The 14,031-nt window shown below is 43.1% G+C and overlaps 1 protein-coding gene across 30 annotated transcripts in view; it reads left to right on the top strand.

The window, feature by feature from the left end:
* Positions 1 to 14,031, top strand: part of TMEM164 (transmembrane protein 164) — a 350,347-nt gene that overhangs the window by 102,446 nt on the left and 233,870 nt on the right. For all 30 annotated transcript variants that reach the window (XR_012429945.1, XR_012429946.1, XR_012429941.1 and 27 more), the window contains one exon: positions 6,127 to 6,193. Coding sequence is in view for 23 of the 30 variants with exons in the window: in XM_074029420.1 (XP_073885521.1) it covers positions 6,127 to 6,193 (67 nt within the window). In the remaining 7 variants the exon portion in view is untranslated. The remainder of the gene's footprint in view (positions 1 to 6,126; positions 6,194 to 14,031) is intronic.

Below are 14,031 nucleotides of genomic sequence, written 5' to 3' on the forward strand. Positions count from 1 at the left end.
AATACCTGCAACAATGTTAGGCACACAGTAATGGATTGGCTAATGTTTGTGGAACTAAATTCAACAAAATTAACTGATCCAGAAGAGAATCAAAACCATGGTGCTTGCCATATTGCCTCAGATTCTTACCAGCTAAGCAGACTCAGTGTAGCATCCTATACAAAACCAAAAAAGCTTATAGGAAATGTTTGTGACAGTAATAATGGTTATCTTGTGTTCTTTTGTGATGATCAGTCAGATGTGGCCATAAGAGTAGACAGAGGAGAGGGTAAGGAAAAAACAAAGTTTATTATATTCACAGGTCCTAGAGATAGGAGGCCTGGGATACTAGGCAAGGCCACTTGGGAAAGACATTAGGGTGGTGAGGAGGCAGGAGATAGGAGCAAGGAGGAAGTTTTAGGCCACTGCCTTTATTGGGGTTTCCACAGGAAAAGCAAGGCAGGACAGGGTGGATAGTTAAGGATTGGCTAGTTCAAATAATTTCAGCAGGCCTCTAAGCTGTAGGGGTGCACCCTAGTTGCCTGATATCTGGCCCTGGGGCGATTAAGGAAGAGGAATATAGCCTCCTGGGGTGTAAGGGGCAGATAGAGGAGGTCTGGCTTTGGATTGGTTAGTTTGCATATCAAAGGCATGTTTCTGGCCGAGTACTTGCTATCTTCTAAGAATTGGCTGGAGTATGGGGGTGGGGGCAGGCTGTCTCTAGCCAGAAAGGGTTTTAAAGATATCAGAATATCACAATATACAGAAAATAAAATATATGCTGCATATCAAGCAATTCAACTTTCTCTTGTAATGTCATGACTTTTCTTTGCTTCTTGGGAGCACTTCCAGCATGACTAGTGGCACTTCATCTAGATCCCCTGGTGTTACTCAATGATTACAGTATCACACTAAACAGGATGGAAAACATGAGGGAAGGGTCGACCCTTGAACAACATGGGTTTGAGCTATGCAGGTCCACTTAGAAGCAGATTTTTTCAATAAATATATTGGAAAAAGGTTTGGAGATTTTTGACAATTTGAAAAAATTTGCACGCAAGTCTTATAGTCTAGAAATATTGAAAAAGATTAAGATAAGGTTAAGTATGTCATGAATGAATAAATATATGTAGACACTAGTGTATTTTATAGTTTACTACTCTAAAATATACACAATCTATTATAAGAAGTTAAAATTTATCAAAGCTTATGTACACATTTACAGACTGTACATTGTGCCATCATAATTGAGAGATGCAAACAGATATAAAGATGCAGTATTAAAGCATAACCGCATAAAATGAACTGTAGTACATACTGTACTCCTGTAATAATTTTATAGCCACGTCCTGTGGTGAGCTCAGGTGTTGTGAGTATCCCTTATAATGCCCTGTGCCCCTAATCATCTCTGAATAGGCTGTTCTTTCTCCAGTAAATGGTGGATCCCAATAAAAAGTGATCCTTGTTGTTCTCGCATTTTTCATCATGTTTAGTGCAATACCATAAATGTTGAATAACACCAGAGGACCCATACAAAGTGCACTAGTCATGCTGAAGTGCTCCCAAGAAGCAGAGAAAAGTTAAGACATTACAAGGAAAAGTTGAATTGCTTGATTGATTGAGGTCTGCAGCTGCAGTTGCCCACTATTTTAGATGGACGATTCATCTTGTGAACAGATGATGCAGACTTACGGTATTGATAAATGTAGTACAGTACTCTAAATGTATTTTCTCTTCCTCATGACTTTCTTAATGTTTTCTCTTCTCTGTAAGAATACAATATATAATACATATAACATACAAAATTTGTGTTAATTGATCTCAGTAAGGCTTCTGGTCAACAGTAAGCTATTGGTAGTTAAGTTTTAGAGGAGTTAAAAGTTATAGGCAGGTTTTAGACTGCTCAGGAAGTCAGTGCCCCTAACCTCCACATTGTTCAAAGATCAACTGTATATATAATACAATGACCAATACTCTGAGCTGGCAAGGAGGTTTATAAGTATGACTAACTAAATATAAGTCTGTCCCCAAGCTCTACTTTTTGGTTCTGGCCTTCAGTCTGTCCATCTGCTTTCTCTGGACCTCTTTCTGACACTTTGAATTTTTTAAATAGTTTGTCTCTCATATATTTTTTTTTCTATTCCTTTTTCCATTCCCATCCTTCCTTTCCTCCTTTCCCTCCCTCCCTTCCTCCCTTCCTCCCTTCCTTCTTTCCTTCCTTCCTTCCTTCCTTCCTTCCTTCCTTCCTTCCTTCCTTCCTTCCATCCATCCATCCATCCATCCATCCATCCATCATCCATCCATCATCCATCCATCCATCTTGAGGCTTTAGGTGAGTTCTTCACCATTTATTTAACAAACATTTTATGTGAGTCTTACTATATGCCACGCACATTTTAATGCATTTTATAAATATAATTCCCTATAACAATCCTATGAGTTGGGTACTATTATGGTTCCTATTGTACAGATGAGGGAACTCCCTCACAGGAGTTTCTAGTGGCCCTATAGCCATTTGCCATACCCAATACAAATTTTTGTGGCAGGCTGCGGGTGGGTATAAAGTTAAAACAAAAGCCTCTGCTTCTGAGTTGGTCAGTCATTTACCTGTAGAGCTGTGCTTTGTCTGTAAAGGACAATGTAGTTGCGTGATCAGGATAGTTGCCACAGAACACACAAGGGGTTTAGGCATGACCTTCCTTGCCCCAATGGCATTCAAGAACTTTTTCCTTCCTGGCCTGCAGTCTGATACATACACACATAGAAACACAGACACACATACACACACACAGAACATATGTAACATTCATGCCATAGGTTTAAAGCAGAGTACAATGGCAAAAACACAAGCTTGAAACTTGGTGACATCTGAGCTTGACTTCAGCCTCTGTCACTTATTATGTGTTTGATCTTGGGCAGATCACTTAATCACTTGGAGCTTTGGTTTTCTCCGATATGAAATGAAGAAGATGATGGTGGTTATAATAAAAACTCTAATGACTGAATGAGATGATGTATTTGAATCCTTAGCCCAATGATTTGCACATAGAAATGTTCAATACATGTTAGAAATGTTTGTGATTATTAGTATGTAAGGCTTCTTTATATATTAAAGATAATTCACCCTCTGGCATATATATAGCTCGCATAAACTGAATTTTGAGAACCCAGAGCAATGCTTGTCTTTATCTAGGGACTTAACTGTTTTGGATCTTTATGTTAGTTTTATCTTCATCTTTGGCCATCCATAGGCCCTTATCAGTTCCATCAACCCCAAGATTTAACTTTTGGTGCCCAAATGTCTAATTGACCCTGTGCAAATGCTAACATTTCGTTTGAGGTCCATAGCAAAGCCTGGCACCAGAATCCAGCTTTTTTGTTTGTTTGTTTGAGATGCAGTCTCGCTTTGTCACCCAGGCCGGAGTGCAATGGCATGATCTCGGCTCACTGCAACCTCTGCCTCCCAGGTTCAAGTGATTCTCCTGCCTCAGCCTCCTGAGTAGCTGGGACTACAGGCGCCTGCCACCTTGCCCAGCTAATTTTTGTATTTTTAGTAGAGACGGGGTTTCGCCATGTTGGCCAGGCTGCTCTTGAACTCCCTACCTCAAGTGATCCTGCCTCGGCCTCCCAAAGTGCTGGGATTACAGGTGTGAGTCACCACACCCAGCCCAGAATCCAACTTTCATCTGGACTGTTGATGTGATTTTTTTTTTTTTTTGCTCTCCCAGGGTGAGTTTTTATGTTGTGGCTGTCACATAGGAGGGCCCAGGGGCGGGATTAAGCCAGATTCTACTTCACTGAAGGCCTGGAATGGCTGTTAATAGCTCCTGCTGTAGATACTAAGGCTTGAGCCAGAATTTTTAGTACTCCGTTTGTCAGGTTTGTCAGACACGGGGTGCCACCTTGAATGACACTGCCGAAAAAGGGTTGTGGTAACCTGGCCAGCCCCAGGGAGGCTGGAGTGACATTGCATTGGTGTGCCTCTTCCCTTTTATGGACCAGGTCAAGCTTATTAATCTGAGGGAGTGTGATGGCCTTGGGTAGCCAAACAGCCTTTTCCACTTTAGTTATCCTTTGAAATCTTATTAAGCCAGGGGCAGGGAATGAAGAAGGAGGTGGAGAGACCCTTGAAACTAAAAGGAAGGAAAGAGGAACATTCTCACCCTCCACCTGAGGTCATACTTTGGCAGGAGGAGGGGACCAGGGGCTTCTATACAAGGCAGCAAGAGAGATGTAAGAGTTTGGGGTCTGCAGTCAGATAAACCTGGTTTTGAACTCTGACTCTACTCTCTTATGTGTAATGTTGACCAGATCACCTCACTTCTCTGAAACGCGTTTCCTTATCAACAAAATGGGAAAAGTAATTGTACCTATCTCAGAAGATTGGTATAAAAATTAAGCAAGAAAGTTCATGTAAAGCAGTTAATCAGATACTTGCCTGGAATATTATTATTTTTCTTCTGGTTCTTGATTAAGGATGGCTGGAATATATTAAGTGCACACCATCACTATTCACAAAGTTTTGGTGACAAAGAACAATAGGAAGAAACAGACTAGGGGAAGTGAAAAGCAGTCTTGGGGTTTCTGTGCCATTCTCCGGGGTCGTCTTGTAACGTCTTTTAGTCTTTCTCCCTTCCCTTCTTCCCTCCCTCCCTCCCCTCCCCTCTCCTCCCCTCCCCTCCCCTCCCCTCCCCTCCCCTCGTCTTGCTCTCTCACCCAGGCTGTAGTGCAGTGGCATGATCTTGGTTCACTGCAACCTCCACCTCCTGAGTTAAAGCAATTCTTGTGCCTCAGCCTCCCGAGTAGCCAGGATTACAGGCACCTGCCACCATGCCTGGCTAATTTTTATATTTTTAGTAGAGATGGGGTTTTGCCATATTGGCTAGGGTGGTCTTGAACTCCCGACCTCAGCTGATCCGCCAGCCTCTGCCTCCCAAAGTGCTGGGATTATAGGCATGAGCCACTGCACCCAGCCACATCTCTTAGTCTTACAAACACATCTGTGAGTGCCAAGAGAAGAGCTGAAGTTCTAGGGAGTCTTCAACATGTGGACTGTTTTCCCAGCCAGGGCATAGGAGGTATGCTGTGTGAGCGTGTGTGTGTGTGTGTGTGTGTGTGTGTGTGTGTGTGTGTATGTGAGAGAGCAAGAGCGAGAGCGAGAGCGAGAGAGAGAGAGAGAGAGAGAGAGAGAGAGAGAGATTGATATCGACCTGCAGCTAGTGTTGAGGTCTAAGAGGCATGTTGCCTCTGTGGTGGTTGTCCATAACCCATCAAATCAATGTTTCTTCAAGAGGAACAGACTGTCATTCTTTTCATCTCTCTTAGTAGTAAAGAACCATTTTCCTTTAATAATGAAGGAAGCTACTTAAATCCATCCCCAGAGCCCTCACAAGCAGGGTTTGTTCCTGAGTTAATTGTGCTTGACTTATGAAGGGTTTCTAATACGCATGTACTTTAACAAGTCTGGCATTGGGATTGGGAAACAGTACCATTAACCAGTGCTGGAGACCAGTGGTTTTCTTCTTATTTTTTCTTTTTTTGTTTTGCTTTTAAGTCACAGAGCCCAATATGTAAATGAAAGCCTGGAAGGCTGCTCACTTTTGCTCCTGAGGGCATTTCTAAGAAAGTGGGGAAATACAGTTTGCAAAACACTGCAGTTGGCTTCCTGGGTTGTAGCAATATTTTTCTGTCTAGGTCTCTGTTTGGGGAAAAGGATTATACATGACAGTGTAAATAAGCAGCCATGTTATAATAAATAGGTTTCTACTGTAATAACAGAACACTTACCTCCCGTAGTTCCCCTTTTCTAATGCCGCCCAAGCTGTAGCAGTTGAAGCTGTTGATTGGGACTGACTGAATGTTTAGGGAGCACAGAGCTCATTATGTAATAAATTGTTGTAACCAAAGCATGTTCAGGAGGTGTTCGGGGGATTCTGAGCCAGTGATGGTGCTCTTCAGAACATTTCAGTTAATACAAAATATGCCACTTTTAATTTATTTTGTGCAAACTCTAGTGCCATTTTCCACAGAGAGCAACTTGTATACATAGTTCTCTTCCATATGGCGTGGCTTAACATGACATGTCTTTTTTCTCCCTTTGTATCAGGGACTGAGTATGACCTGAACTTTATCTTTCTCTCCCACTAGGCTACAGATGCACATGTTGAATGGAGCTCTTCTGGCATTGCTCTTTCCTGTGGTAAACACTCGGCTGGTAAGTAGCCCCTTCTGGAAATGTACCAGCAATATCCAAAGCAGTACTTGTCCATATGCCCATGTGATTTTAAAAATATACATATAGCTGGCTGGGCGCGGTGGCTCACGCCTGTAATCCCAGCACTTTGGGTGGCCGAGACGGGCGGATCACTTGGGGTCAGGAGTTTGAGACCAGTCTGGCCAACATGGTGAAGCCCCATCTCTACTAAAAATACAAAAATTAGCCAGGCATGGTGGTGTTTGCCTGCAATCCCAGCTACTCGGGAGGCTAAGGCAGAAGAATCACTTGAACCCGGGAGGCAGAGTTTGCAGTGAGTCAACGCTGTGCCACTGCACTCCAGCCTGGGCGACCGAGTGAGATTTGGTCTCAAAAAAATAAAAAAGTAAAATAACCAGGGCAGACCAAAGAAACCTATACAAACTCTTTGAGAGGTTTAATGGAAAGAAAGGAGCTTTCAGGTGTCCTAAGATTCAGCCACACTGGCCTTGAGTAATTTGCTGTGGGAGCCTCATAGCCTGTCTAGTTCTCCAAGGACTTCCTAGGGCAAGAATTAGATTCCTTCCCCATTCACCCAAACCCATGGGCCAGTCTGGACCAAACAGCCCCTAGTGGCTAGCAGGGAGAATCCCATGGTCGCAGCAGCAGGCTGGGTGATAAACCAGCCCAGAAAGAAGCAGGAGCTACAATGCTGGGCTGGCAGAGCTGTGTCCTCAGAATCCCAAATGTGGGACTGTGGAGGGATTAGCAGGTCACATTGAGAAGCTCAGAAAAAGAAATCACTTGTAAAATTATTACTACTGCTTTCTGACTTAAATTTGCCTTAAACATTAAGATCATAGTTTAAATCTTTAATTGATAATCCTCAGTTTTGGATAGCATTTTACAGTGTACAAGGCTTTTCGCATAACAGTGTTTGAGGTAGACAGGGCAAGAATTATGGCCTCTTGTTTTACAGAGGAAGAAAATTTTTCTCAGGGAGTAAAATTCCAAGTGGCAGTTAGGATTGGAGCCTAAGCCTCTTGATCCTAAAACCACAGCTATGCTTTGCTTCCTCTCCACAAATATTCCTGTCATCTCCTCCCCACAAATATTCATGTATACCTTTATGATAGTTACAATTTTCAAGATGCATGTCATATATCAGTAGAAGTTAACAGAGAAAGCATTCATCTAAAGCAGCAATTTTGAACCCTAATATGTTCCAGGCTCACCTAATTAGCTTGATTTAATCATTTCACAATGCAAACATATATCAAAACATCATACTGTATGTACTTTATAAGTACCCACAATTATTCGTCAGTTAGAAATAAAATTAAAAACAAACACTGATGCCCTGCCCCGCCCTTGGAGAGGATGAGTTCATGATCTGTGATGAAGCCTGAGCATTGTGTTTTGAAAAGTTCCCCAGGTGATTCTAGCATGGAGTGGGAGTTGAGAACCCCTGATTTCATGCAATGATTCTGAAATGTAACATTCATAGCAGTCAACTGAAGGGCTTGTCAAACATGAGGCTTGTCAGGCTCCATCCCCAGAAGGTCTGATTGAGAGAGTCTGCAAGTAATGGCAGGGACTGAATGTTTGTAACAAGTCCCCAAGTGATGCCGATGCAGGGGGTCCTTAGACCACTCTTGAAGAATCACTGTCCCGGGTGTTCATAACTCACAGTTACTCCAAGTGTGTAACTCAAAGTATGGTCCTAGGATCAGCATCACATGGGTGTTGCTTGTTAGACATGCAGAATTTCAGGGGCCACCTGCAGACACCTGCATCAGAATTTACATTTTAGCAGGACTCCCAAGGTAGCTTATATGGACTAGATCTTTTCTGCCAAGGACCCCAAAGCATCTTACAGATAAAGCATTTGAGCTTTTGATGGAGGGTAACGTCTGTGTTGGGGAGTGCAGGGGGCACAGCCTCTGTCTTAATAGGGTGCACTTGGTTCAACATTCCCCTGTGAGCTGGGATCAGTAGGCACTGGCCACTGACACAGGCACTGTTGCCCTGCCTTCTACATCTCCCATGGTCTGTGACTTGCCTGACTTCACCTGGTGAACTGTAGAATCAGAACTCCTGCCTTGGTCTCAGAGGTAGAGGGGATAATTTCAAAGAATGGTAAAAATAAACCAAATTGAAAAACAACAGTTAACAAAAAACAGCGAATTTCCCATACCACAGCTTAAGTCCTTCCTGCCTCAGGGAAGTGGAACAGGGTTGGAGCAGAAGTTACTTCCTGCCTGTGGAGGTAACCTGCTAGGGCAGAAAAATAGATCCAATGCTATCTTACCATCTTTCTGCTCCCCCTTGTACCTGTTTTCTCAGGAGACTGAGAGGTCAGGCAGATAGAGAGCTGCTTTCTCAAATTTCAGCAGCTCTGTCAGATCCCAGAAAAGGAAGGTGCATCAGAAAATCTCCCCCTAGGCTAATAGAGTTAATGATCCTGAATTGGAGTGTTTCCAGCCCACAATTCTGGCCAAACAGCACCTGCTGAGGTGGATAGATATAGTTCCTCTAGACAGGCCACCTTCAGCTCTCTTTCTAGTAGGACCTTTCCCCCAATGAAGACCAAATAACCTTCTTGCAAAGCCATTGAATGTAAACAGAAATTTTGATTCTCACTGTAGAAGCATGAGAATGAGGGCCCCAAAATGCTCCATTACGTACCGAAATCAGTTAGAAAGCTGGTGGTGAAGTTTTCATTCAGTCAGTATTGTTACACAAAAGGTACATATCTCCCTAGGTCTGCTGAAGTAGCCTTAGTCCCTTTATCAATCAAACCCAAGCAGTTGCTGGGTGCAGTGGCTCACACCTGTGGTCCCAGCTACTCAGGAGGCTGAGGTGGGAGGATCACTTGAGGCCAGGAGTTTGAGACCAACCTGAGCAACACAGTGAGAACTCATCTCTTAAAAAAAAAAAAAAAAAAAAAAAGAATCGGCTGAGCCTGGTGGCTCATGCCTGTAATCCCAGCACTTTGGGAGGCAGAGGCAGGCAGATCACGAGGTCAGGAGATCGAGGGCAGCGTGGTGAAACCCTGTGTGTACTAAAAATACAAAAATTAGCTGGGCGTGGCAGCGTGCACCTATAATCCCAACTACTTGGGAGGTGGAGGCAGGAGAATTGCTTGAACCCAGGAGGTGGAGATTGCAGTGAGCCGAGATCGCGCTCCAGCGTGGCGACAGAACGAGACTCCGCCTCCAAATAAATAAATAAATCAGTAAATAGAAATTAACTGGACATGGTGGTGCAAGCCTGTAGTCCAGGCTGCTTGAGACTTCCTCCCTCCCTCCTGAGGTGGGAGGGTCGCTTGAACCTAGGAGTTCAAGGCTGTAGTGATTTATGATCATGTCACTGCACTCCAGCCTAGGCAACAGAGTGAGACCCCATCTTTAAAAAAATAAAAAGTAACAGTAGCAGCACTATCAGCTGCTGATTCTTGAGTGCTTGCTATGTGCCACTGTTCTAAGTGCTTTACATGGCTTAATTTATTTAATCATTGCAATAAACTTATGAGGCAAGGTACTGTTACTATTCCCAAGATCAAAGTGCCAGCAAGGTTAGTTTCTTCTGAGGCCTCTCTGGCTTGCAGATGGCCACCTTCATGCTGCCTCTTCTCATGGTCCTTTCTCTACACACACATCCCTAGTGTCTCTTGTTTAGCCAAATTTCCTCTTCTAAGGACACACATCTGATTGCATAGAGCCCACTCTGATGGCCTCCTTTGAACCTCATCACCTCTTTGAAGGCCCTATCTGCAAATACTGTACAGTCACATTCTGAAGTACTAAGAGTTAGGGCTCCAACGTACAAATTTTGGGGGGACACAATTCAGCTCATAGCACCCATACTACCCTATATAGAAACCACTGTTTCTTCCCCCAACCCTGCTTTCCTTCCTCCCTCCTTTTCCCCCATGTCATAGCAGATGTGCTGGTATATCTGTTACATTAACAGCTAATACTTTCCAAATAAATGTGAGGCTGTAGTCAACTAACTTACCAAAAATGTTCAAGTAACCTTTCTTGACATTGAAACTTCTTTGTTGGGCTGTCTCTTAACTAGTGATTCCAGTCAATCTGGTCAATCTTTGTGCTCTTTTTCTAAAGAAAAGAACTTAGAAAAGCTGGGGATATCTCCATTTGCCTATGTATTTGCAATTGGGTTAGGTCTGGTTCTTTTAGATGATTGGGACCTCTCTTGGACTACTCTGGCTTTAGGGAGTTTTGCCTTGCAGCCCCTTAGTTGAGCTCAGATTGACTTCACATGAGACACATGAAGATTGGCAACTCTTTCTTAAACCTGATGATCCAATTAGGCAGGAAGACAGCTTTTAACTTTTTCCTTCTTGGCCCTTTATCTTTTTAATTATTTTATTTTGTTGCTCATTAGCAGTAATGAGGAAGCAAGAAAAATAAAATGAACTGATCATTGTGTGTACCGGTACCATAGATATACATATACTCACCTACACAAAGACAGAGTGAGAGGGCGTTCAAAGTAGTTGCCACAGTCAGCTAAAGGATGTGGGGTCCTCAGTGAATTTCTAGTGCTCTGCTCTGCCCTGTGACTTACTGGCACCGGGATTTGCAAATCAGCTAGAGAATGCCTAGGCTTCAGTTTCTCTGCGTTCTCCATCTTCAAAGCTGAACCCTAAAAGAAGGACTGTGTATTCCAGTGACCCATATTACAAGTAAGTGCTCTTTACACCTAGGATTCTGGAAAAAGGGGGGGTGGGGTGGGCTCTTTCTGGATTCAGGTGAATTATATTAAAGGGTGATTTCCAGTGATACGCCCTTTTGTTTCTTGGAGGGAAGGAGGGGAAGTACATCATGAACCTATTGATTATTAGATTAGCAGGGAGCTCAAAGCTTGTCTGATGTAATCTTATCTTCCAGAGGGTGAATTTAGGAGGATAAATGACTGGTTTAAGTAGTCAAGGTGGGTGCTCCCAGAACCCATATCTCTTGACTGAGACTTCAGAGTTATTTTTCTATTCCATGAATGAAATTCAGGGAGAGTTTGTGTGCTGGTGATAGAGCCTCTTCCTAGATAAATGCACTTACACACAATTTTGCAGACAATTTCAGGAGGGACACAGACTACCACTTCCTCTCCTAGCCCCTCTCCCCTCTGTAAGCCCACCTATGGATCCCATGTTAATGTCTTCCTGCCTAGGCTATAAATAGTTCATAGCTTAGGGAATAGATGTGCTGTCTAGTTTGTCAGTTCCTTGTTATAGCCACTGGCCATTTGTCCTGATGGTGATGCTGGGTTCCTTATCTATACCCATGACTTTGCAAAGAATATCATCCAACCAGGCGCGGTGGCTCACGCCTGTAATCTCAGCACTTTGGGAGGCTGAGGTGGGCGGATCACTAGGTCAGAAGTACAAGACCATCCTGGCTAGCATGGTGAAACCCCGTCTCTACTAAAAATACAAAAAATTAGCTGGGCGTGGTGGCGGGCCCCTGTAGTCCCAGCTACTCGGGAGGCTGAGGCAGGAGAATGGTGTGACCTGGGACGCAGAGCTTGCAGTGAGCCGAGATCACGCCACTGCACTCCAGCTTGGGCAACAGAGCGAGACTCTGACTCAAAAAAAAAAAAAAAAAAAAAAAAATCTCATCCAATCCAGGATAAACCACTTTCAGGAAATTAAAGCCAAGAGGTGGAAGCTAAGTAGGGTGTCTACGGAACAGATTAGATTTTCAGTTACGGTACTCATGTGCAAAGCTAGTGATCTGGCCCTGAAATGAGACACTGGGCCCATGCTGCAACCTCAGCGCTCTGCTTTTCGCCCTGTAACCCCCATGAGAGTTTCTTCTGAATGCAGAATGTTCTTAGCAAGGGAGACTGGATACAGAAAAGAAAGTTAAGATACTATATCAGCCCTCTTCCCAGACCAAAAACGCTAGCCTGGCCTGCATTTGTGTTTGTACCCATCTGTCTTCTACTAGAAGAAGCATGATAATTATTCTTTTCATCAAACTCCTTTCTTCTTCAGGGCCTAAAGCCTTAAGCACATTATTATCTTATTATCAAACTTGCCCATTATTATATATCCTAGTTGATCTATTATGTTAGTTAGTTCCTTTTTACCCTCTTTACTACCACTCTCCTTTTGCCCAGTTCTTTTTGCTCTGTTGGATAGGATGGTTCTTTTGAATATTCCTAATCTTCAGACTGAGTGGAAGAAGATAGTAATGATTCTGTCATTACTGGGTGTCTATCCTCCATTCACAAACATTGTATCGATGTTCTTGGGATGCAGCTTTTCCACTGACGCACCTTGTACCCATGTGTGCTGCTGGAAAAACTTTGTTGTCGCCGATGCAAATAAGCTTGAAAATCTCACTCTTTGCTAATTGGCATATCGAAATGTGCTAGTTGACCTAGAAAAGTTATTTCTGTGACTGGCAAATTGGGCTATTTTGAAAAGTGATAGTTTGGATTTTGGACCTGAACTGAGGACAGAATATCCCTTTATTATCCTGAGGGTTCTTAAAGTGTACAAAGCTTGGTTTCAAAAGGGGTATTAATTTTCTAAAGAACTGAGTGAGGCAAAATAGTGCCTCAACCTTCTGCAAAGGCCAGTGTGTTTCTGATCAGATGAATGCATTGTGTCTGAGGATGTGGGGGGTATTGAGATGAGTTTGGGATTCCTGGTCCAAACCAAATTCTAGGGACTATCCTAGATTATGTCAACTTACTAGCTTTATTTTAAGACTAAGCTTTGAGGGTCTTAAATCCTTGATGAATCCAGCCTAGATCACACCAGTCAATCCACAGATTTTTATTGAGCACTTTCCTGTGTTAAGTATTGTGCCATGTGCTGCAGAAGATACAAAAACAACCAGTGTACATTCCTGGTCCTCCAAGAACTTGCAGTTTAGTTAGAAAGATAAGGTATAAATGCCTGAAAAGTTATGGCAGTATTAAAGTTGAGAACATGAAAAAGGAAAAATCACGGTTGGGCATGGTGGCTCATACCTGTAATCCCAACATTTTGGGAGGTCAAGGCAGGATGATTGCTTGAGCCCAGGAGTTTGAGAACAGCCTGAGCAACATATAAGACCCTGTCTCTACAAAAAATAAAAAATTAGCTGGGCGTGGTGGCACATGTTTATAATCCAACCTACTTGAGACTCAAGGCTGAGGTGGGAAGATGGCTTGAGCCCAGGAGGTCGAGGTAGCGGTGAGCTATGGCCCACAACACTGCACTTCAGTCTGGGTGATAGAGCAAGACCCTGTCACAAATAAAAGAACAAAAGTACGAGGCATTCAGGCTTGACTGCTAAATTGCAGTTGCTCTATGCTTCAAGAAATGGAAAAAAGATTAATATTAGCATTTACTGAGCCCATACTATTTTCCAGGTAATTTACATATATATTATTCAGTTCTCGTAAGAACCCCATTTTACATATGAGGAAACTGAGGTTTAGATCAGATTAAACGACTTGCTCAGAGTTACATCATTTGTAAGTGCTAAAGCTAAACCTGTGTACTTTGTACCTTAATACACAGCCTCCTGGAGTAAGTGGTCTGGAAAGGCTTCATGAAGAAAGAAAGCCTGAGCCAAGCCTTGAAGGATGGTTAGAATGTGCATGCAAATTGCATAGGAAGGAGGCTGTGCAAGCTAAGGGAACACATGGCCGTGGAGGCAGAAAATAGTCAACCAAGTATTGAGATTCTGAAGAGCAGGGTGGGAGTCACGGATTCCAGTTGTACACAGAGACATTACCACTTACCTGCAAATCACGAGAAGACACTGTTTCTGTCATGTCTCTTAACCCTTACAGTATTTAGATTTTGTGTACATTTCCTATCTTTTCAACCTCCA

The sequence above is a fragment of the Macaca fascicularis genome, chromosome X (assembly GCF_037993035.2).
Source record: "Macaca fascicularis isolate 582-1 chromosome X, T2T-MFA8v1.1".
NCBI classification, from domain to species: domain Eukaryota; kingdom Metazoa; phylum Chordata; class Mammalia; order Primates; family Cercopithecidae; genus Macaca; species Macaca fascicularis.